The sequence below is a fragment of the Hypanus sabinus genome, chromosome 21 (assembly GCF_030144855.1).
Source record: "Hypanus sabinus isolate sHypSab1 chromosome 21, sHypSab1.hap1, whole genome shotgun sequence".
In the NCBI taxonomy this organism is placed as follows: domain Eukaryota; kingdom Metazoa; phylum Chordata; class Chondrichthyes; order Myliobatiformes; family Dasyatidae; genus Hypanus; species Hypanus sabinus.
In genome coordinates, this window is record NC_082726.1 from 2,858,394 (window position 1) to 2,880,163 (window position 21,770).

The 21,770-nt window shown below is 41.8% G+C and overlaps 1 protein-coding gene across 2 annotated transcripts in view; it reads left to right on the top strand.

Moving 5' to 3' along the window:
• The window catches only part of LOC132378744 (neogenin-like), a 383,956-nt gene that overhangs the window by 93,633 nt on the left and 268,553 nt on the right, over positions 1 to 21,770 (top strand). For both annotated transcript variants that reach the window (XM_059945868.1, XM_059945867.1), the window contains exon 2: positions 874 to 1,191. In XM_059945868.1, coding sequence (XP_059801851.1) covers positions 874 to 1,191 — 318 coding nt within the window. The remainder of the gene's footprint in view (positions 1 to 873; positions 1,192 to 21,770) is intronic.

Genomic DNA, 21,770 nt, shown 5'->3' on the forward strand with positions numbered 1-21,770 from the left:
CCATCTTCTTACTCTGACTTTTTTTCTCATCTTTTTTTCTCCAGTCTTGGTGAAGGGTCTCGGCCCGAAACATCGACTATTTAGTAATTTCCATAGATGCTGCCTGGCCTGCTGAGTTCCTCCAGCAATTTGTGTGTGTTGCTTGGATTTCCAGATTTTATCTTGTTTGGAGTATTGTGTGTAGTTCTGGTAATCTGTCTATTGGAAAGATATCAATAAGATTGAAAGAGTATAGACAAAATTTACAAGGATGTGCTGGGACTTGATAACCTGATAGGGAAAGGTTGAAAAGCTTAGGATATTTTTACCTGGAGGAGAGGAGAACAAGGGGAGATTTGATAGACATATACAAAATTACAATGGGCATAGATAAGGTTAATGTAAGCAGGCTTTTTCCACTCAGGTTGGGTGAAACTAGACCTAGGTTAAGCGTGAAAGGTAAATATTTAAGGGGATCTACTTCACTTTGGTGGTGCAAGTGCGGAACGAGCTTGCCAGATGGTGGATGCGGATTCAATTTCAACATTTGACAAAAGTTTGTAAAACTTGTATTAAGTACATGGATGGGAGGGACATGGAAGGCTATGGTTGGGTGCAGGTCAATGAGACTAGGTAGAATAACGGTTCGGCATAGGCTAGATAGGCCGAAGGGCTTGTTTCTTTGCTGGAATCTTCTATGGCTCTATATAATACTCCAGTTTTAGACCTATTTACCTGTGTTTACGTATTGTGCTCTGTCTGTGAAATTCATTCCACTGACTTCAACATGATGTATGTTTGAGACCGATAGCAATCTGAATATTTGGACTGGGGATGAATGTGTATAATGATATATGTATAATGATTTTTTTATGTCTTTTCATCTCTCAATAGAATCTGTCATCCGAAGATTCACACCTTTCTACTTTACGGTGGAGCCAGCAGACACACTTGCGATACGAGGGTCCTCGGTTATACTGAACTGTTCAGTTTTCGCTGAACCCAAAGCCAGAATTGAATGGAGAAAAGATGGAACATTCCTAAACCTGATTTCAGATGAACGCAGACAGATGCTTCCGGAAGGTTCACTGTTGATACATAGTGTGGTACATTCCAAACACCACAAACCTGATGAGGGATTTTATCAATGTGTTGCCACTATTGATAGCCTGGGAACCATTGTGAGCAGGACTGCCAAGATAACAGTAGCAGGTGGGTGCTGTTATGAAGCGTCACCTTTTGGATGCTGCTTATGGGCATCAGCTGAGGGCAGTGTTTCCTTTTAGACTGTACAAGTTGGAATCTTTGTGGTGTACAAACTGCAGCTTGAGTTTCTAAGGCTCAATCCAAACCCAGTCCCTTCTCAACTTCTTAAGTGTGTGTTGTCTCCTTTCCGCCCTCCACATTGGCAATTTCATGGTGTGGAATTTACTGTTAAGTTCAAGCAGTAATTCTCTAGCCTCTTGGATTACATACTTGTGCCAGGTTTTACTGGGCTCGACCCTTAGAAGGAGAAATGAAAACTAATTCTATGGATTTCTTAGTGTTAAGGATTCTATTAAGAGCTGTAAGTTTCTGTGATTAGTATTACTGTCTGGCACCCACATCCTGAAACTTGCATACACAGTCCAATAACTGGGATCAAGGACTGTGCTGGGGTGGGAAGGAGGGTGCAAATATTGCATAACATTTGTCTTCTTTGAGAGCCCTTAGATTCACAATGCATCCACACAAGTAATGTGAGTAACAACATATCAGTAAGAGGGTGTAAAGCTGTTCTTAGTGATCCAACAATGAAGTATGACAGATACTTGAAGCCCAATAAAGTAGCAAAAGCTGAAAATGCTCAGTGAGTCAGTCAGCATCTGTGGAGGGAGAATGAGAATTAACACCAGGTTGATGACGTTTTTTGACATCATGCAGAACACAACATTCCAGCAGCACTTGTATTGTTTAAGCGGATCTTACAGGTTACTGCGTAATTACTGGCTAATTTCTTAAAGCGGTAGCTGTTTGACACTTTCTAGAGTTATTCACGTTTTGGAGATCTTCATAGAGTATAAGGCTGATGCTGGAGGACATTTTTCAGGCTTCGTTCCAGATGTAGTGCACCAATGGCCATTCTCCTTTCAAGTGGGAGAATGAACAGAGGGAACGCAAGGGCAAAAAATGGAGAAGAAAGAGAGGACTCCGCTCTGAGGGAGCGATTCACTTACATAAATCTTAGTGAGGAACAATCAGATGTTTATGTGTCACTATGAGCCCCCTTGCAGAAATCTACCAAATTTAAATCTGCCAGAATACTCTTCCTCTTTAAGAGGGGCTGATGATTTTACTGGGTTCCAGTTCATGATAGTAACTCCATGCAGAAGAGTCTAGCCAGCTAAATTGTATCTATGCTTGCTGGTCTCTATAGTCATTCAGGTAAGCAGACACAGAAAACTGATGCATTGTTGGTGTTCATATAAATAGCATTGCCCTATTAGGTGTTCTGATACATGTAGCCATTTGTGGGCTTTCAGATTCAGTTCCATAACCACAATTTGAAAACATCAGTCAGTCTGCTTTAAAAATACATTGAAGCTAATGTACAGATGCAGCAAGTGATTGGGAAAATAAATGATCTGTTGGCATTTATTACAAGTGGATTTTAGTGCAGTAGTGAAATGTATTATTGCAAATATATAAGGCCTTGATAAGACTGCCCCTAGCGTTTTGTATACAGCTTTGGTCTCTTTTTCTGTAAGGGGATATTCTTGTCCTAATAGAAGTACAGTGAAAATTCACCTGTCTGCTTCTAGGGATAGTGGGTTTGATGTTCTGTGTCACCCTAGTAGACTAAGTGAAGGTGCTCCTTAAAGAGTCATCCACTCTGTATTTGATTTCTCCAGCGAGCTCAATGACCAAGATGCCGCAACCCTATACAGTACAAAATTTCAGTGATTCTCCATGCTCTGTGAAGACATTTATTTCCATCCCAGACCTAAGTGGCCTATTATTGCTAGACTGTGACATCTGCAGGGTATTTAGATGGAGGAATCAACTTCCCTGCTGAGCATTTTAAGAATTTAGCCTGTCCTAAAAGTTCATCACTGTGATGGACTATAACAGCTAAATTGAATCTTGCCCATATAAATGCTGGATGGTGATCAAGAACAGGATGTGTATCTTGTTCATAGCTCAGTGTTACTGAAATCAGCGTTAATGCCTCAGTTTCTGCTTTGGCTCATGAAGCTGAACCGAAAGATTTAACCTAGAACCTTATGGTCTGTGAGGATGACCATCAAACTGTGTGGAAAACTGACCAAGCAAGCCATGAAGGGGCTGCTCTGTGTGTGTGTGCGCACACACACCAGTCACTTTGCTAGTATATAAGTCAGATGTTATAATTTTTTGTATTTATAAGAAAACCTGAATCCAGATTGGATATGAACTGCTCAAGAATGTTGAATCGTCTTTTACACATGAGAAAACTGAGTTTGGGTTTTTTAAATTGTGTGAATAGATTGAGTGTTAGTCTCAGTGCCATGTACTGCCTCAGTAATGGAACCTTCAGTTTTTAATTTAATGTAAGCAGCATTTAAACGAGTTTCGCACCATATCTGGCGTGTTGCTAATCAGCATGATGAGCTTAGTCTTACCTCTTGTCATACAGTCAGAATGAAATAACTATCAGAAGTCCATCAGAAATACGGTATCTGGATTGTGCCTTTCCATGTGACTTGATGGAGCAGCGTTCTTGGTTATGCACATTCTTTCCAGCATTAATGCTGTCGATTTGCTTTCCTAACCTTCCTAACAACCACCTCCTGTTCTGTATGTGTTGACAGGTGCTGCTTGGTCCCTGTACAGTAGTGGTTTAGGGCAGGCCAGATAGATCAAGCTTTAGAAACCTTGGTGCACACAGTTTGGGATAAACCGATAAAATGACCACGTTAAGTCTGTCCACTAGAGTTTAGGAGCAAAATCTCTGCTTTGGAGATTTTATTGAAGAATAATGGTTCGTGAATCCATTCATTCTCCACATTAAAGAAGTACTAAGGTTGAGCACCTCCAATCCATGTGCTAAAAGCAAAGTTTCTTGGTGGCCTCCTCTTTTGCCAGGATTAGGCCATTCTCAGTGAGGAGGAATGACCCTCATATTGCTCCTGGATAGCTTTTATAGACAATAGACAGTAGGTGCAGGACCAGGCCATTCAGCCCTTCTAGCCAGCTCTGCCATTCACTGTGATCATGGCTAATCATACACAAACAGTACCCCGTTCCTGCTCTCTCCTTATATCCCTTGACCCTGCTATCTATAAGAGCTCTATCTAACTCTCTCTTGAATGCATCTAGAGACTTGGCCTCCACTGCCTTCTGGGGCAGAGCATTCCATATATCCACCACTCTCTGGGTGCAAAAGTTTTTCCGCATCTCTGTTCTAAATGGCCTACCCCTTATTCTTAAACTGTGGCCTCTAGTTCTGGACTCACCCATCAGCGGGAACATGCATCCTGCCTCCAGCGTGTCCAATCCCTTAATAATCTTATATGTTTCAATCAGATCCCCTCTCATCCTAAATTCCAGTGTATACAAGCCCAGTTGCTCTAATCTTTCAACATATGACAATCCCGCCATTCCGGGAATTAACCTTGTGAACCTACGCTGCGCTCCCTCAATAGCAAGAATGTCCTTCCTCAAATTTGGAGACCAAAACTGCACACAATACTCCAGGTGGGGTCTCACCAGGGCCCTGTGCAGCTGCAGAAGGACCTCTTTACTCCTATACTCAATTCCCCTCGTTATAAAAGCCAGCATGCCATTAGCTTTCTTCACTGCCTGCTGTACCCGCATGCTTGCTTTCATTGACTGATGTACAAGAACACCTAGATCTCGTTGTACTTCCCCTTTTCCTAACTTGACTCCATTTAGATAGTAATCTGCCTTCCTGTTCTTGCCACCAAAGTGGATAACCTCACATTTATCCACATTAAACTGCATCTGCCATACATTTGCCCACTCACCCAACCTATCCAAGTCACCCTGCATTGTCATAACATCCTCCTGACATTTCACACTGCCACCCAGCTTTGTGTCATCGGCAAATTTGCTAATCTCACACACACTCACTCACTCACTCTTTAAGGAACAGTTTCTTCCCCTCTGCCATCAGATTTCTGAATAGACAATGAACGCATGAACACTTCCTCAGTAGTTTTTCTTTTTTGTTCCCTCTCTTTTGGTACTACTTATTATACGTATTTATTCTAATTTATTGTTCATCAAGTTTTTTGTCCCACTGGACCTGGACATGTGAAGTCAAGAGAGTGGAATGGCTTTCTCCTGCACGGGTTTCCTGTCATTGTCAGGCATGGGGGACAACTGTCATATTACAATGAACTTCTGCTGCAAAACAATAAATTTCTCAACATGTGCCGGTGATATTAAACCTGCTTTTAAAACTAGGACAATGAGGTATCTTACTGAACGTGGTGAGATGGTGTCACATCTGGTGTAAGCAATATAAAATAACATGGTTACTTGATTCAAATTTTACTGTGTAACATTTCCAATATCAATGAGAATATTTGGGGTTCAAAGTGGATATATCAGATATTATCCTGGTTTATCCTCTGATGTGAGCATAAAAGATCCCATGAAAAGTGTGAAGAACAGAGTTCTACTGAATGTCCTGCTTTGAGATTTCCTCCTCAATTGAGACCACTTATACAGAATATTTGGTTATTATTTTGGTAATCTTTGAAGTGGCTATGCATGAATTGGATTTATAGATATATGGTGACTACTTGTAAAAGAAAGGTTTGATTTGGTGACATACAGTGTGTGCTGGATCTCATGTTTATGATAGGGTGTGAAATGTTCTGTGATATCTTGCAGTTGGAAAAAGTGCTACAGAAACACAGGCCTTTTTGTTAATTGTTATTTCTTTCACTAATGATTAATTCAGTTGTTTCAGTGTAGAATTTGATAGGATTCTAGGAGATTAGTTGGAGATTAAGATTGATAGAATGTGTTCAATTAATATGATTCTAATCAGTTTATTGAAGTGTTGCAGTGCTTTCAAGTTACAATTAGATGTCCCTAGTGTCCATTGTTGGTACAGTCACATAACAAATACCAATTTTCAATTAGATGTCCCTGGTGTCCAGTGTTGGTACAGTCACATACTGCCTACTAGTAGGTGATATCATAAGAACTGCATGTGAAACATTTCTGAAAATATTTACAGTACTTTATCATGTCTCAAAGGAACTCAAATATAATAAGACACAAGAGATTCTACAGCTGTTGGAAATCTAGAGCAGCATACACAAAATGCAGGAAGAACCCAGCAGACCAATCAATGTCCACGGAGAGTAATAAACAGCCAGCGTCTTTTTTAGGACGGACTGTTTATTTCCCTCCATTGGTGCTGCCTGATCTTCTGAGTTCCACCAACATTTTGTGTGTGTTGAATTTAATATTCTTTTGCAAAGCAGAATTCAATGTCATGAGGCAAATATATAGCTATTTTATGCACAGCAAGATACCACAAATGGAATTGAGAGAAAGGTGTGCTCTGTTTGTAGTTGGAGGTGTTGACTGGGCAGCCAGAAGTGTTTTCTGTTCCACTTTAACTAGAAATGTGAAACTGAGGAACGAAAAGGTGTGGTGTTCTATGGTCTGACGTTCCCCCAGCCTACGCTGAAGTATTGTATTCTGGTGCTAATTTGCATTTCTCAAATTGTGAAGAATAGGAATTGTGGCTCAGAGTTGTCACATTTAATTGAGAAAAAAGTTGCAGATCTTTCCTCATGTAGAAGATTATGAAGAATTTTTGCCCCAACACAGGCTCTTAAAGTCATTCAGCACCGGGTGAACGAATTTCAGGTGTAATCAGCTTCTGGATTGAAGGTGAGTGTTCTGGTTGCCGACTGCTAAACAGATTACTAAGTCTCTGGCAGGAAGATTCCATGAAATGGTTACATGTGATTGGGTTCACTTCTGGAATCGTGGACAGTCTTCATTTCGAATCACCGAGTTCAGCTCAGGCTCTATCACTGTTGATTGAATCAGTTAGTCTGGTTTTGTATAGCAGAGATTCAGTCGAATCATATCAGTGCTGAAAGGGTTAAGTTATGTAGCGTGCTTGTGCAGTCTGTGCATATAAGGGTACTGTAGATCTGGACCTTCACAGCCCAAAGCTGTGGAGGTTGGTAGTAAAAATTAACTGAGTTTGATAGTGTTGTTGGATAAAGGTATGAAGGATTGTGGAAACCAGATCGTAGATGGAATTAGGATACAGATTGGTTGTAATCCAAGTCGAATGGCAAAACAGGTTTTGGGGTTGAATGCCATCTCCTTGATCTTTGATCAGCTTTTGCTTGATACCTTGTTGCTTGAATAACCCACTTCCTGTCAACGTGCCACAATGAAGAATAGCCGTCTAGACAAAACACCAGAAGATGGGCTTCTTATGCATAGCTCCACAGTAAAAGATATCAGCTTGGGTAGTTGTAATTAAAAAAAAGGGCAGTATTTTACAGAATAAACACTTCCTTTTGGCATGGGCTGTTGTATGGACTGTTTGATGGTCCTGCCAGAATTTTGATGTGCCTGAGCCCAATGCCAGGGCGAGTCACTGATCCATCAGTTCCTTCCAACGATTTATCACCCACAGTGCATCTTAATTACTGTCACACCTCTTTCAATGTATCAATGGGACAGCATTTTCTGTTCCTGGATAACCAAAGAGATATATTAAAAAAAGGAAATGGCACTGAACATTAGGCATCGCAAGAACTATCACACTGGTCCTTACGTTAAATCTGTTACACTGGGTCTGAGATTTTAGGAATAGATGATCTGGAGATACCACCCTACAGTAAATCCCTGGTGAGACTGTATCTGGAATATTATGGACATGCTTGGTTTTCTTACATGAAGATGTTTTTTCATGCATCACCTCCTTTCAATTTAACACCATTTAAATAATACTGTGTCTGTCTCTTTTACCTCTCAGATCGAATAACTTTCACTTATGTACATTATTTTGCACCAGCCAGCTTTTGCCCACTTCCTCAGTCTTGAAATCTCTTTGCATCCATCTCTCAATGTTCCTTCCACCCAGTTTAGTGTTATTGACAAACTTGGAAATGTGGTGGATTGCAGTTTATTGCGACACATCAGGACCAGCATATTTCGGCCCAATTAGGTGGCTGCCCCAGTTAGCTGAAGTTCCATGGAAATAGTTAAAAAGATAAACTGAGTAACAAATTATGTATTTAGATGAAATACAGAACAAATTAGAACACTACCAATTCTACTGCAGTACTATAAAACCGTATTAGTTCTCAATTCTTATCGATGGAGGAATCAATCTGCATCACATTCCTTTGACTGTAAATGAACAAAATTAGGATAGGCACCTAGTGTATTTAATGATTGATTGCATCCTCCAAATCTTCATTTTCATTGTAACAGTCAAGATGAATTGTCGATACCTTCAGATTCTTCGTAGTTCCTAACTTGTTGAAGTTGTTAAATTGTTTAATTTTCAGTCCCAGCCATTTCTGGCATCTCTAAGCCTAAATACTTAAAACTGCAGTGAGTAAAGCAATTCTGAATTATCTTACTGATTATTTCTTGCCAACTAACACTGACAAAATTTGCAGCTTTTTGAACATAGTTACAAACAACCAACATTATTTAAGAACATAGTATCTAAACTGACGTTAGTTAGAAACTGTTTGGCAACAGTCTCCTGTCCCAATTAAGTGGCATAGTTTCCCAAATAAATGAAAGGAATCTTGGCTATTTATTGATTAGTTTTTGTTTTTTAAGAGTTGTCCCAAAGAAGTGGCTGCTGTGATTAACTGATGGCCCAACCAATCCGAATCCTCTGCATGTTCTGTTCATTCATTTGAATCATTGACTATGTTGTGAACAGCTGAGGCACAAGTTTTTATTTGTGCAGTACCTACTAGTGCATGCTGATCTGAAAAAGAACAGTGTATTATTACTGTCGACATTTCGGGCTGAGACCCTTCGTCAGGACTAACTGAAAGGAAAGATAGTAAGAGATTTGAAAGTAGTGGGGGGAGGGGGAAATGCGAAATGATAGGAGAAGACCGGAGGGGGTGGGATGAAGCTAAGAGCTGGAAAGGTGATTGACGAAAGTGATACAGAGCTGGAGAAGGGAAAGGATCATGGGACGGGAGGCCTCAGGAGAAAGAAGGCGGGAGAGCACCAGAGGGAGATGGAGAACAGGCAAACAACTAAATATGTCAGGGATGGGGTAAGAAGGGGAGGAGGGACATTGAAGGAAGTTAGAGAAGTCAATGTTCATGCCATCAGATTGGAGGCTACCCAGCCGGTATATAAGATGTTGTTCCTCCAACCTGAGTTTGGATTCATTTTGACAGTAGAGGAGGCCATGGATAGACATATCAGGATGGGAATGGGACATGGAATTAAAATGTGTGGCCACTGGGAGATCCTGCTTTTTCTGCTGGACCGAGCATAGGTGTTCAGCGAAACGGTCTCCCAGTCTGCGTCGGGTCTCACCAATATATAAAAGGCCACACCGGGAGCACCGGATGCAGTATACCACACCAGCCGACTCACAGGTAAAGTGTCGCCTCACCTGGAAGGACTGTCTGGGGACCTGAATGGTGGTGAGGGAGGAAGTGTAAGGGCAGGTGTAGCACTTGTTCCGTTTACAAGGATAAATGCTAGGAGGGAGATCGGTGGGAAAGGATGGGGGGTGGGGGACGAGTGGACAAGGGAGTCATGTAGAGAGCGATCCCTGCGAAAAGCAGAAAGGGGGGGGGGAGGGAAAAGTGTGTTTGGTAGTGGGATCGCGTTGGAGGTGGCGGAAGTTACGGAGAATTATACATTGGACCTGGAGGCTGGTGGGGTGGTAGGTAAGGACAAGGGGAACCCTATCCCGAGTGGGGTGGCGGGTGTATGGGGTGAAGGCAGATGTGCGGGAAATGGGAGAGATGCATTTGAGAGCAGAGTTGATGGTGGACGAAGGGAAGCCCCTTTGTTTAAAACATCTCCTTCATCCTGGAATGAAAAGCCTCATCCTGAGAGCAGATGTGGTGGAGACGGAGGAATTGTGAGAAGGGGATAGCCTTTTTGCAAGAGACAGGGTGGGAAGAGGAATAGTCCAGGTAGCTGTGAGAGTCTGTAGGCTTATAGTAGATATCAGTAGATAGGCCGTCTCCAGAGATGGAGACAGAAAGATCAAGGAAGGGGAGGGAGGTGTCAGAAATGGACCAGGTAAATTTGAGGGCAGGGTGAAAGTTGGAGGCAAAGTTAATGAAGGCCTCCTCTATTGTCAAAATGAATCCAAACTCAGGTTGGAGGAACAACACCTTATATACCGGCTGGGTAGCCTCCAACCTGATGGCATGAACATTTACTTCTCTAACTTCCGTTAATGCCCCTCCTCCCCTTCTTACCCCATCCCTGACATATTTAGTTGTTTGCCTGTTCTCCATCTCCCTCTGGTGCTCCCCACCCTTCTTTCTCCTGAGGCCTCCCGTCCCATGATCCTTTCATTTCTCCAGCTCTGTATCACTTTCGCCAATCATCTTTCCAGCTCTTAGCTTTATCTCACCCCCTCCGGTCTTCTCCTATCATTTCACATTTCCCCCTGCCCCCACTACTTTCAACTCTCTTACTGCCTTTCGTTTTGGTTAGTCCTGACGAAGGGTCTCGGCCCGATACGTCGACAGTGCTTCTATAGATGCTGCCTGGCCTGCTGTGTTCCACCAGCATTTTGTGTGTGTTGTTGTTTGAATTTCCAGCATCTGCAAATTTCCTCATGTTTGCTCAATGTATTATTACTCTCTTGGTCCTGTCTGTTAACCAGAATTTGGTCCACACCAGTATGTTTCCAGTATATATCACCAGTACAACAAATTTCATGGAATATGCCGATGATATTGAACCTGATTCTGATTACACCAGTACTGTGTACTTCAATTTTACACAGTAACCTTTTATATTGGGGTTTATCAAGGGCGTTCTGAGAAATTGAGCATGCTACAGCGTTTTCCTCGTCTTGTCTACCAGTAGCAGTCTCTGAACTGCTTCAGTGCACTAATAGTTCCCTTAAATAAGGAAGCCATTGCTTCACGTGAAACAGATTTGGTCTCACCATATAACAACACAAAACCTGATTTTTATATTCAATTCTCTCAGCAGTAAAGGTAATATACTGTTAAATTTACAATTATTTGCTTTACTTGCATGCTAACCATTATAAAATTTAATTTCCTTTTGCATGAAAGCTCTGCGATATTGCATCATTTGGAAAATATACCCTTTTAATTTATTTTCTGCTAACATAGACAGTTTAATACCTTTCCACATTGTAGTCTATTTGCTAGAATGGCCATTCTCTTACCTGTCTATATCCCTTCTGTAGTCCCTTATTTCCTCCTCAGAACTTACTTATGTACCTATCTTTGTGTCTCAACAAATTTATCAACCATGCTTTTGGTGCCTACATTCAGTCACTTCTACATTCATTCAGTCTGTGGCACATCACTCATTACATTTTGCCAACCAGAAAAAGACCCATTTATGCCTACTGTCTATTTTCTGTTAGCCAACCAGTGTTCTGACCATGCTAGTATGTTACCTGCTACACCATAAACTCTCATTTTAGACGATAGACAATAGGTGCAGAAGTAGACCATTCAGCCCTTTGAGCCTGCACCGCCATTTTGAGATCATGGCTGATCATCTACGATCAATACCCTGTTCCTGCCTTGTCCCCATATCCCTTGATTCCCCTATCCGTAAGATACCTATCTAGTGCCTTCTTGAAAGCATCCGGAGAATTGGCCTCCACTACCTACCGAGGCAGTGCATTCCAGACCCCCACAACTCTCTGGGAGAAGAAGTTTTTCCTTAACTCTGTCCTAAATGACCTACCCCTTATTCTCCAACCATGCCCTCTGGTACTGGATTCTCCCAGCATCTGGAGCATATTTCCTGCCTCTATCTTGTCCAATCCCTTAATAATCTTATATGTTTCAATCAGATCCCCTCTCAATCTCCTTAATCCCAGCGTGTACAAGCCCAGTCTCTCTAACCTCTCTGCTTAAGACAGTCCAGACATCCCAGGAATTAACCTTGTGAATCTACACTGAACTTCCTCTACAGCCAGGATGTCCTTCCTTAACCCTGGAGACCAAAACTGTACACAATACTCCAGGTGTGGTCTCACCAGGGCTCTGTCCAAATGCAAGAGGATTTCCTTGCTCTTATACTCAATTTCCTTTGTAATAAAGGCCAACATTCCATTAGCCTTCTTCACTGCCTGCTGCACCTGCTCATTCATCTTCAGTAACTGATGAACAAGGACTCCGAGATCGCTTTGTATTTCTTCCTTACCTAACTCTACACTGTTCAGATAATAATCTGCCTTCCTGTTCTTACTCCCAAAGTGGATAACCTCACACTTATTCACATTAAACGTCATCTGCCAAGTATCTGCTCACACCCAGCCTATCCAAGTCACCCTGAATTCTCCTAACATCCTCATCACATGTCACACTGCCACCCAGCTTAGTATCATCAGCAAATTTGCTGATGTTATTCTCAATGCCTTCATCTAAATCGTTGACGTAAATCGTAAACAGCTGTGGTCCCAATACCGAGCCCTGTGGCACCCCACTAGTCACCACCTGCCATTCCGAGAAACACCCATTCACCGCTACCCCTTGCTTTCTATCTGCCAACCAGTTTTCTATCCATATCAATGTCTTCCCCCCAATGCCATGAGCTTTAATTTTACCCACCAATCTCCTATGTGGGACCTTATCAAATGCCTTCTGAAAATCGAGGTACACTACATCCACTGGATCTCCCTTGTCTAACTTTCTGGTTACATCCTCGAGAAACTCCCAACAGATTAGTCAAGCATGATTTACCCTTGGTAAATCCACGCTGGATCGGCCCAATCCTATCACTGCTATCTAGATATCAGTGATATCATTCATCTTTAATAATGGACTCTAGCATCTTCCCCACCATCAATGTCAGGTTGACAGGTCGATAGTTCTCTGTTTTCTCCCTCCCTCCTTTCTTAAAAAGTGGGATAACATTAGCCATTCTCCAATCCTCAGGAACTGGTCCTGAATCTAAGGAACATTGGAAAATGATTACCAATGCATCCGCAATTTCCAGGGCCACCTCCTTTAGTACCCTAGGATGCAGAACATCTGGACCTGGGGATTTGTCAGCCTTCAGTCCCATCAGTCTACTCATCACTGTTTCCTTCCTAATGTCAATCTGTTTCATTTCCTCTGTTACCCTATGTCCTTGGCCCATCCATACATCTGGGAGATTGCTTGTGTCTTCCTTAGTGAAGGCAGATCTAAAGTACTTGTTAAAATCTTCTGCCATTTCTCTGTTTCTCATAACAATTTCACCCAATTCATTCTTCAAGGGCCCAACATTGTTCTTAACTATCTTCTTTATCTTCACCTACCTAAAAAAGCTTTTGCTATCCTCCTTTCTATTCCTGGCTAGCTTGCGTTTGTACCTAATTTTTTCTCCCCGTGTTGCCTTTTTAGTTAAGTTCTGTTGTTCCTTAAAAACTTCCCAATCATCTGTCCTCCCACTCACCTTAGCTCTGTCATACTTCCTTTTTTTTAATGCTATGCAATCTCTGACTTCCTTTGCCAACCACTGTGGCCCCTATCCCCCCTTTGAATCCTTCCTTCTCCGGGGGATGAACTGATTTTGCACCTTGTGCATTATTCCCAAGAATACCTGTCATTGCTGTTCCACTGTCTTTTCTGCTAGGATATCCGTCCAGTCAACTTTGGCCAGCTCCTCCCTCATGGCTCCATAGTTTCCCCTGTTCAACTGCAACACTGACACCTCCGAGCTGCCCTTATCCTTCTCAAATTGCAGATAAAAACTTATCATATTATGATCACTACCTCCTAATGGCTCCTTTACTTCAAGATCGCTTATCAAATCCTGTTCATTACATAACACTACATCCAGAATAGCCTTGTCCCTGGTCGGCTCTCGTACAAGCTGTTTCAAGAATGCATCCCGTAGGCACTCTACAAACTCCCTATCCTGGGGTCCAGCACCAACCTGATTCTCCTAGTTCACCTGCATGTTGAAATCCCCCATAACTACTGCGACATTACCTTTGCCACAACATCCTTTGATTCAACACCTGAATAAATGCCTTCCGGAAATCTGAGTATAACACAGAAAAAGAATCGGCTATCACTGACGTATGTTGTGAAATTTGTTGCTTGGTGGTGGCAAAACAGTTGAATACATAATTTAAATTAAATTAAGTGTAGTGCACAAAAAACAAAGAAAAAATATATAGTGAGGTAGTGTACATGGTTCATTGTCCATTCAAAATGGACAATAGACAATAGACAGTAGGTGCAGGACTAGGCCATTCGGCCTTTCTAGCCAGCACCACCATTCACTTTGATCATGGCTGATCATACACAATCAGTACCCCGTTCCTGCCCTCTCCCCATATCCCTTGACCCCGCTATCTATAAGAGCTCTAACTAACTCTGTCTTGAATGCATCCAGAGACTTTGGCCTCCGCTGCCTTCTGGGGCAGAACTTTCCACATATCCACCACTCTCTGGGTGAAAATGTTTTTCTGCATCTCAGTTCTAAATGGCCTACCCCTTATTCTTAAACTGTGGCCTCTAGTTCTGGACTCACCCATCAGTGGGAACATACTTCCTGCCTCCAGCGTGACCAATCCCTTAATAATCTTATATGTTTCAATCAGATCCCCTCTCATCCTTCTAAATTCCAGTGTATACAAGCCCAGTCACTCCAATCTTTCAACATATGACAGTCCCGCCATTCCGGGAATTAACCTTGTGAACCTACGCTGCACTCCCTCAATAGCAAGAATGTCCTTCCTCAAATTTGGAGACCAAAACTGCACACAATACTCCAGGTGGGGTCTCACCAGGGCCCTGTACACCTGCAGAAGGACCTCTTTACTCCTATACTCAATTCCCCTCGTTATAAAAGCCAGCATGCCATTAGTTTTCTTCACTGCCTGCTGTACCTGCATGCTTGCTTTCATTGACTGATGTACAAGAGCACCTAGATCTCATTGTACTTCCCCTTTTCCTAACTTGACTCCATTTAGATAGTAATCTGCCTTCCTGTTCTTGCCACCAAAGTGGATAACCTCACATTTATCCACATTAAACTGCACCTGCCATACATTTGCCCACTCACCCAAACTGTCCAAGTCACCCTGCATTGTCATAACATCCTCCTGACATTTCACACTGCCACCCAGCTTTGTGTCATCAGCAAATTTGCTAATGTTACTTTTAATCCCTTCATCTAAATCATTAATGCATATTGTAAACAGCTGCGGTCCCAGCACCGAACCTTGCGGTACCGCACTGGTCACAGCCTGCCATTCCGAAAGGGACCCGTTAATCACTACTCTTTGTTTCCTGTCAGCCAGCCAATTTTCAATCTATGTCAATACTCTGCCCCCAATACCATGTGCCCTAATTTTGCCCACTAATCTCCTATGTGGGACTTTATCAAAAGCTTTCAGGAAGTCCAGGTACACTGCATGCACTGGCTCTCCCTTGTCCATTTTCATAGTTACATCCTCAAAAACTCCAGAAGATTAGTCAAGCATGATTTTCCCTTCATAAATCCATGCTGACTCGGACTGATCCTTCTACTGCTATCCAAATGTGTTGTAATTTCCTCTTTTATAATTGACTCCAGCATCTTTCCCACCACTGACGTCAGGCTAACCGGTCTATAATTCCCTCTTTTCTCTCTCCCTCCTTTCTTGAAAAGTGGGACAACATTAGCCACCCTCCAATCAGCAGGAACTGTTCCTGAATCTATAGAGCATTGGAAAATGATTACCAATGCGTCCACGATTTCTGGAGCCACCTCTTTAAGTACCCTGGGATGCAGACCATCAGGTCCCGGGGACTTATCAGCCTTCAGACTCAACAGTCTATCCAACACCGTTTCTTGCCTAATATAAATTTCCTTCAGTTCATCCTTTACCATAGTTCCTTTGGCCACTATTACAACTGGGAGATTGTTTGTGTCTTCCCTAGTGAAGACAGATCCAAAGTACCTGTTCAACTCATCTGCCATTTCCTTGTTCCCTATAATAAATTCACCTGTTTTTGTCTTCAATGGCCCAAATTTGGTCTTAACTATTTTTTTGCTATTCACATACCTAAAGAAGCTTTTACTATCCTCCTTTATATTCTTGACTAGTTTACCCTTGTACCTCATTTTTTCTTGGCGTATTGCCTTTTTTGTTATCTTCTGTTGCTCTTTAAAAGCTTCCCAGTCCTCCGGTTTCCCACTCATCTTTGCTATGTTATACTTCTTCTCTTTTATTTTTATAGTGCCCTTTACTTCCCTCGTCAGCCACAGCCGCCCCTTACTCCCCTTAGGATCTTTCTTCCTCTTTGGAATGAACCGATCCTGCACCTTCTGCATTATTCCCAGAAATACCTGCCATTTTTGTTCCACTGTCTTCCCTGCTAGGGTATTGTTCCATTGAATTTTGGCCAGCTCCTCCCTCATAGCTCCATAGTTCCCTTTGTTTAACTGTAATACTGACACATCCGATTTTCCCTTCTCCTTTTCAAATTGTAGGTTAAAACATATCATATTATGGTCACTACCTCCTAATGGTTCCTTTACCTCCAAGTCCCTGATCAAATCCGGTTCATTGCACAACACTAAATCTAGAATTGCCTTCTCCCTGGTAGGCTCCAGTACAAGCTGTTCTAAGAATCCATCTCGGAGGCACTCCACAAACTCCCTTTCTTGGGGTCCAGTACCATTCTGATTCTCCCAGTCTACCTGCATGTTGAAATCCCCCATGACAACTGTATCATTACCTTTGCAACATGCCAATTTTAACTCTTCATTCAACTTACACCCTACATCCAGACTGCTGTTTGGGGGCCTGTAGATAACTCCCATTAGGGTCTTTCTACCCTTAGAATTTCTCAGTTCTATCCATACTGACTCTACATCCCCAGATTCTTTGTCCCCCCTCGCAAGGGACTGAATATCATTCCTCACTGACAGAGCCACCCCACCCCCTCTGCCAGTCAGTCTGTCCTTTCGATAAGATGTATAGCCTTGAATATTCATTTCCCAGGCCCTGTCCACTTGAAGCCATGTCTCAGTTATTCCCACAACATCGTACTTGCCAATTTCCAACTGAGCCTCAAGCTCATCTACTTTATTCCTTATACTTCGTGCATTCATATATAATACTTTTAATTTGGTACTCCCCTCTCCTTTCATTCCTATTTCACTTGGCCATACTGTATGATCTCTTCTTGAGCTTTCTACTCCATTGATTCTGTTGTCCTTTTTAACTTTTCTTATTTTCACTTTCCCTTTAACTCCATGCTTATATTTCCAGTTCATCCCCCCCCCCACTACTTAGTTTAAACACATCTGTGTTGCAGTGGCAAACCTGTCTGCCAGAATGCTGCCCCCCCCCCCGCCTATTTAAGGTGCAACCTGTCCCTTTTGTACAATTCATCTCTACCACAAAATCCTATCCCTACCCAGTGGTCCAAGAATGTAAATCCTTGCTTCCTGCACCAGTTCCTCAGCCACACATTCAGATCCATTATCTCCCTGTTCCTGCCCTCTCCAGCACGAGGAACTGGAAGCAAACCAGAGATAACCACCCTGGAAGTCCTGCTTTTCAGCCTTCTTCCGAGTTCTCTGAAGTCCCGCTGCAGAACGTCCTTCCTCTTCTTCCCGATGTTATTTGTGCCAACATGCACTACCACTTCCGGCTGTTCACCTTCACCCTTGAGGATTCCCTGCGATCCCTGCAAAAATGTGATTGCAAAGGGGAAAAAGCTGTTGCTAAAACACTGAGTGTGCGTTTTCAGGCTCCCGTACCACCTCCTTGATGGTAACAATGAGAAGAGGGCTTCACTGGTTTCTCTTTATCCAGTACACAAAGAGCTCTGGTAAATTGATCAAACATGATTTCCCTTTGCTTTGTGCTCTGCTCTGACATCTTTAATATTATCTTTGATAGCTAGCAGTTTGTCTTCCCAACAGCTAATAATAGAATACTCCTGCCTGCTTACTTGAACTTAAAGACTGACTAGCAATAACTGCATGAAAAATCACACTTTTATTTTGTTCTGAGACTCTCGGTACATCAGAAACTGTTGTCTACATTGTAAGTACTTTGCTATACTTCTGCACAACACATTTAGAAAGAAACAGCTTACGACTTTATCACTGGCCATATTGTCATAGTTCACATTCCTCGACCCTCTCACAGTTATTCTAGTATTACACAGCACTACTGCATCCCTGCCTTCATACTAAAGCATAAGCTTGGTGTTACCTTTACTACTACTTCCTGACCAACATGATCCTTTTCAGGGAGCATGTGACACTGAGTCTTCACCCCATTAAAAAAAATCAAAAAACAGTGTGAGGATATCTGGCTAACACTTGGGAGTTGGAAACAACTTTGTCTTCGTGTCTGCGTGCATGCTTAAAAAATGAGTACTTGATTTTACAATTGTGTTATTAAAATGCATTGGAGAAACTGAGGATCCATGCACTACCAGCTGATTAATGTGGCTTTTCCCCACAAAGTTGGCTGAGAGACAGATCTGGTATGCATGAATGATGAAGCCACTGAGAGGTTAAGTTCATTGATGCTGTGAATCATTGAAGTGGACATTGCTTCTGGAGTTGGCAGCCTCTGTCCTTGAACTTTATTGATTTGTTAGACCAGTCAAGCAGGTTGTTATGGCTCTTGGTTTGTTCATGTACCAAGCTGGGTAAGGGCAGCAGATTTCATTCTTGGATATGAGTTAATCAGATATGATTTTTTACAACCTAATAGGTAATCACAGTCTTCATTTCTGTTATTTGCTTTTTTATTTCAATTTATTTTATTAACACAATTGAAACTTCTTGGCCACTTTGGTGTGAGTCGAACCTTTGTCCCTTTGGTCACTGGACCAGGCCTCTGGATAGTTTGCCAAACACAGGAACAAAATGCTACTCTTATCTCATCGGAATGGTCATCTTCAGTGCATCAAACCAGGATAGCAGCAAGGGTTATTTTATACTGGAGGCATCATATCCAATAGGCATTCAAATTCAAAGTAAAGTTCATTATCAGAATACATACATGTCACCACATATAACCCTGAAATTCTTTTCTTTAGGCATACTTGGCAAATCTATAGACACTAAATAGGATCAACAACCTACGCATATACAGATATAACTAAATAGCAATAAATAACAGACATGAAATAACAAGATAGAGTCCTTAAGCTGAGACCATTGGTTGTGGGAACTCCAGAAATAGAATGAGTGTAGTTTCCCTCTCCTGAAGTTCCTTGTTCTTATTGACATTGAGTGAGAGGTTGTTGTTATTACATCACAGCCAAATTTACTATCTCCCTCCTGTATCCTGATTCGTTGACACCTTTGATACAACCCACAACAGTGGTGTCATCAGCAAACTTGTATGTGGTGTTGAAGATGTACATAACCACAGTCACAGATGTAAAGTGAGTAAAGTTGGGAGCTAAGTACACATCCCTGTGGTGCTCCTGTGCTGATGGAGGTTATGGAGGGGATGTTTTGCCAATCCAAATTGACTGGTGTCTACAAGTGAGGAAATCCAGGATCTAATTGCACAAGGGATTGGAGTTTACTCTCTAGTTTTGAGGGGGTGATTTTGGCCCTTAAAGGCGCTGCAGTTAACTGTTTTGCTGGAGCTCGTGACTTACGCATCATATTCGATTGCCAGTCATGAGATCTGAAGATCACTGATGTAATTTTGTAATCCATTATTAGGAGGAAATTTACATGCTGCAGATTGCAGTGAAAGTAGTTCAAAAGGAATATATTTAAGAGGAAAACTGGTACAATTTTCTGCAGCTTGCAGAGAGTCGCTGATGTATGCTGGTGCCATCTTGCCTAAGTCCTCCACTTTGACGTGTGTATGTGCATTGTGTGTGCATTGATGTACATGTAAGCATATGCACATGCAAACACACACATACATGTACATGTATGTACATGTTACTATGAACCTTTGAGATTTATTTTCTTGCAGGCATTTATCAGAAAAAGAAATACAATATAATTTTATGAAACATTGGACACAAACAGACTGACAAAAAAAAGCTTGCAAAAGAAGCAAACTGCAAATAATAAAATGCTGAAAACATAGGTTGTAAAGAGTCCTTGAAAGAGAGTTGGTGGGTTGTTACAAACTGTAACATTTTAGAAACAAACCAGCAGCAATAGAGTTCACACTGGAGTCTGGTTTTGATGTTAAAACCATTATCTTTATTAGTATCTAATTATAATATAGTAACTTAACCAAGATAAACAAAAGTTAATGGTGTTATGTGTATAAATGTGTGTAAATATAACTCCCAGACTAGCGAGCCTGGGGGAACAAGGCTTAGAGTCTTGAGATGGTGCAGTAGGAAAGTTCAGTAATCCAAGGAATAAATGATGGGAGACAGATATTTGTAATCCAAGGTAAAATGCAGAGAGAAGGTAATTACGTTGAATTCCATACGCTCCACGATGGTAATTAATAAATATCAGTTGTCAAAGATCCTCTGTTGAGCCGTTCCAAATCCACATACGAATTACCACCAAAGTGATCTGTCACAGGGATGTCGTCTTCAAGGGGTTACCATGTAACATACCCAGGCAAGGTTAACTTCGAGTGGTCCCACAGTACATTCCTAAATCCACTCCTATGGATTATACGAAGTGACAGCCACACATTCGATGTGCACTGGATGGATAATCAACCCACCCTTGTGGGTATGGCAGAGTTCCAAATTCCCAGCTTTGACAAGCTGGAGCTGCTACCTTTTCCAGGTTCGCTTCTTCTGACTTCTGGCTGTGACTGTCTGTGTCCTTGTTTTAAAGGTAAACAAGCTGTGAGTCAGTCAGTGAATAACATCATAGTCCTGCCTCACTGAAGCGCTCTTTTAAAGTGACAGTCCACAGTAAACGAAACCTGTGGGTTTGTAACACTTCCCTCAATAGGAAAATTTTGATCTAAAAGAGCAGAATTTTAACTGCAAACTATAATATATAAAACAATACAGTTGCAACTATTACATAACATATTGCAAAAGCATATAAGAAAAACAGATTCTACTCCATACATTGCAAGCTTAACATCTGAAAAGACAATTAGCAGTTATATTATCTTTGCCTTTAATACGAGTTATCATAAGATCATATTCTTTAGACTCCAGTTTAACTTTCTGGCTGGCAATAAATGGTACAACCAACTCCTTAGAGGCAGCAGCTTCTGTCTCAAACCTTAATTTATCCATCTCAAACTGCCTCTGCCTTTCTGCTTCTTCCCTCTGTTTGTTTGCTTCTCTAGTATCAAATTGCCTGTCTTTCTTTTTCCTCAGCCTCTACTTTAAACATATCAAACTTCAATTGTTCCAGTCATAACTGGATGTCCTCTTCCTCATTAATACTCCATCATTGAGGTAGTACCCTACTGGCACTTTCTTAATCTCATCATCTGAGAGAGCTGCTGGTTCGGGAGTCTGATGGTTGTAGTGTTCCTGAACCTGGTGGTATTGTACCTTCTGCCTGATAGTAGTGTTGAGAAGATAACATGTCCTTGGATGGTGGGGTTCTTGATAATGGATGCTGCTTTCTTGTAGCAGTGCTCCATGTAGGTGTGTTCAATGGTGGGCAGAGCTTGGCTTATGATG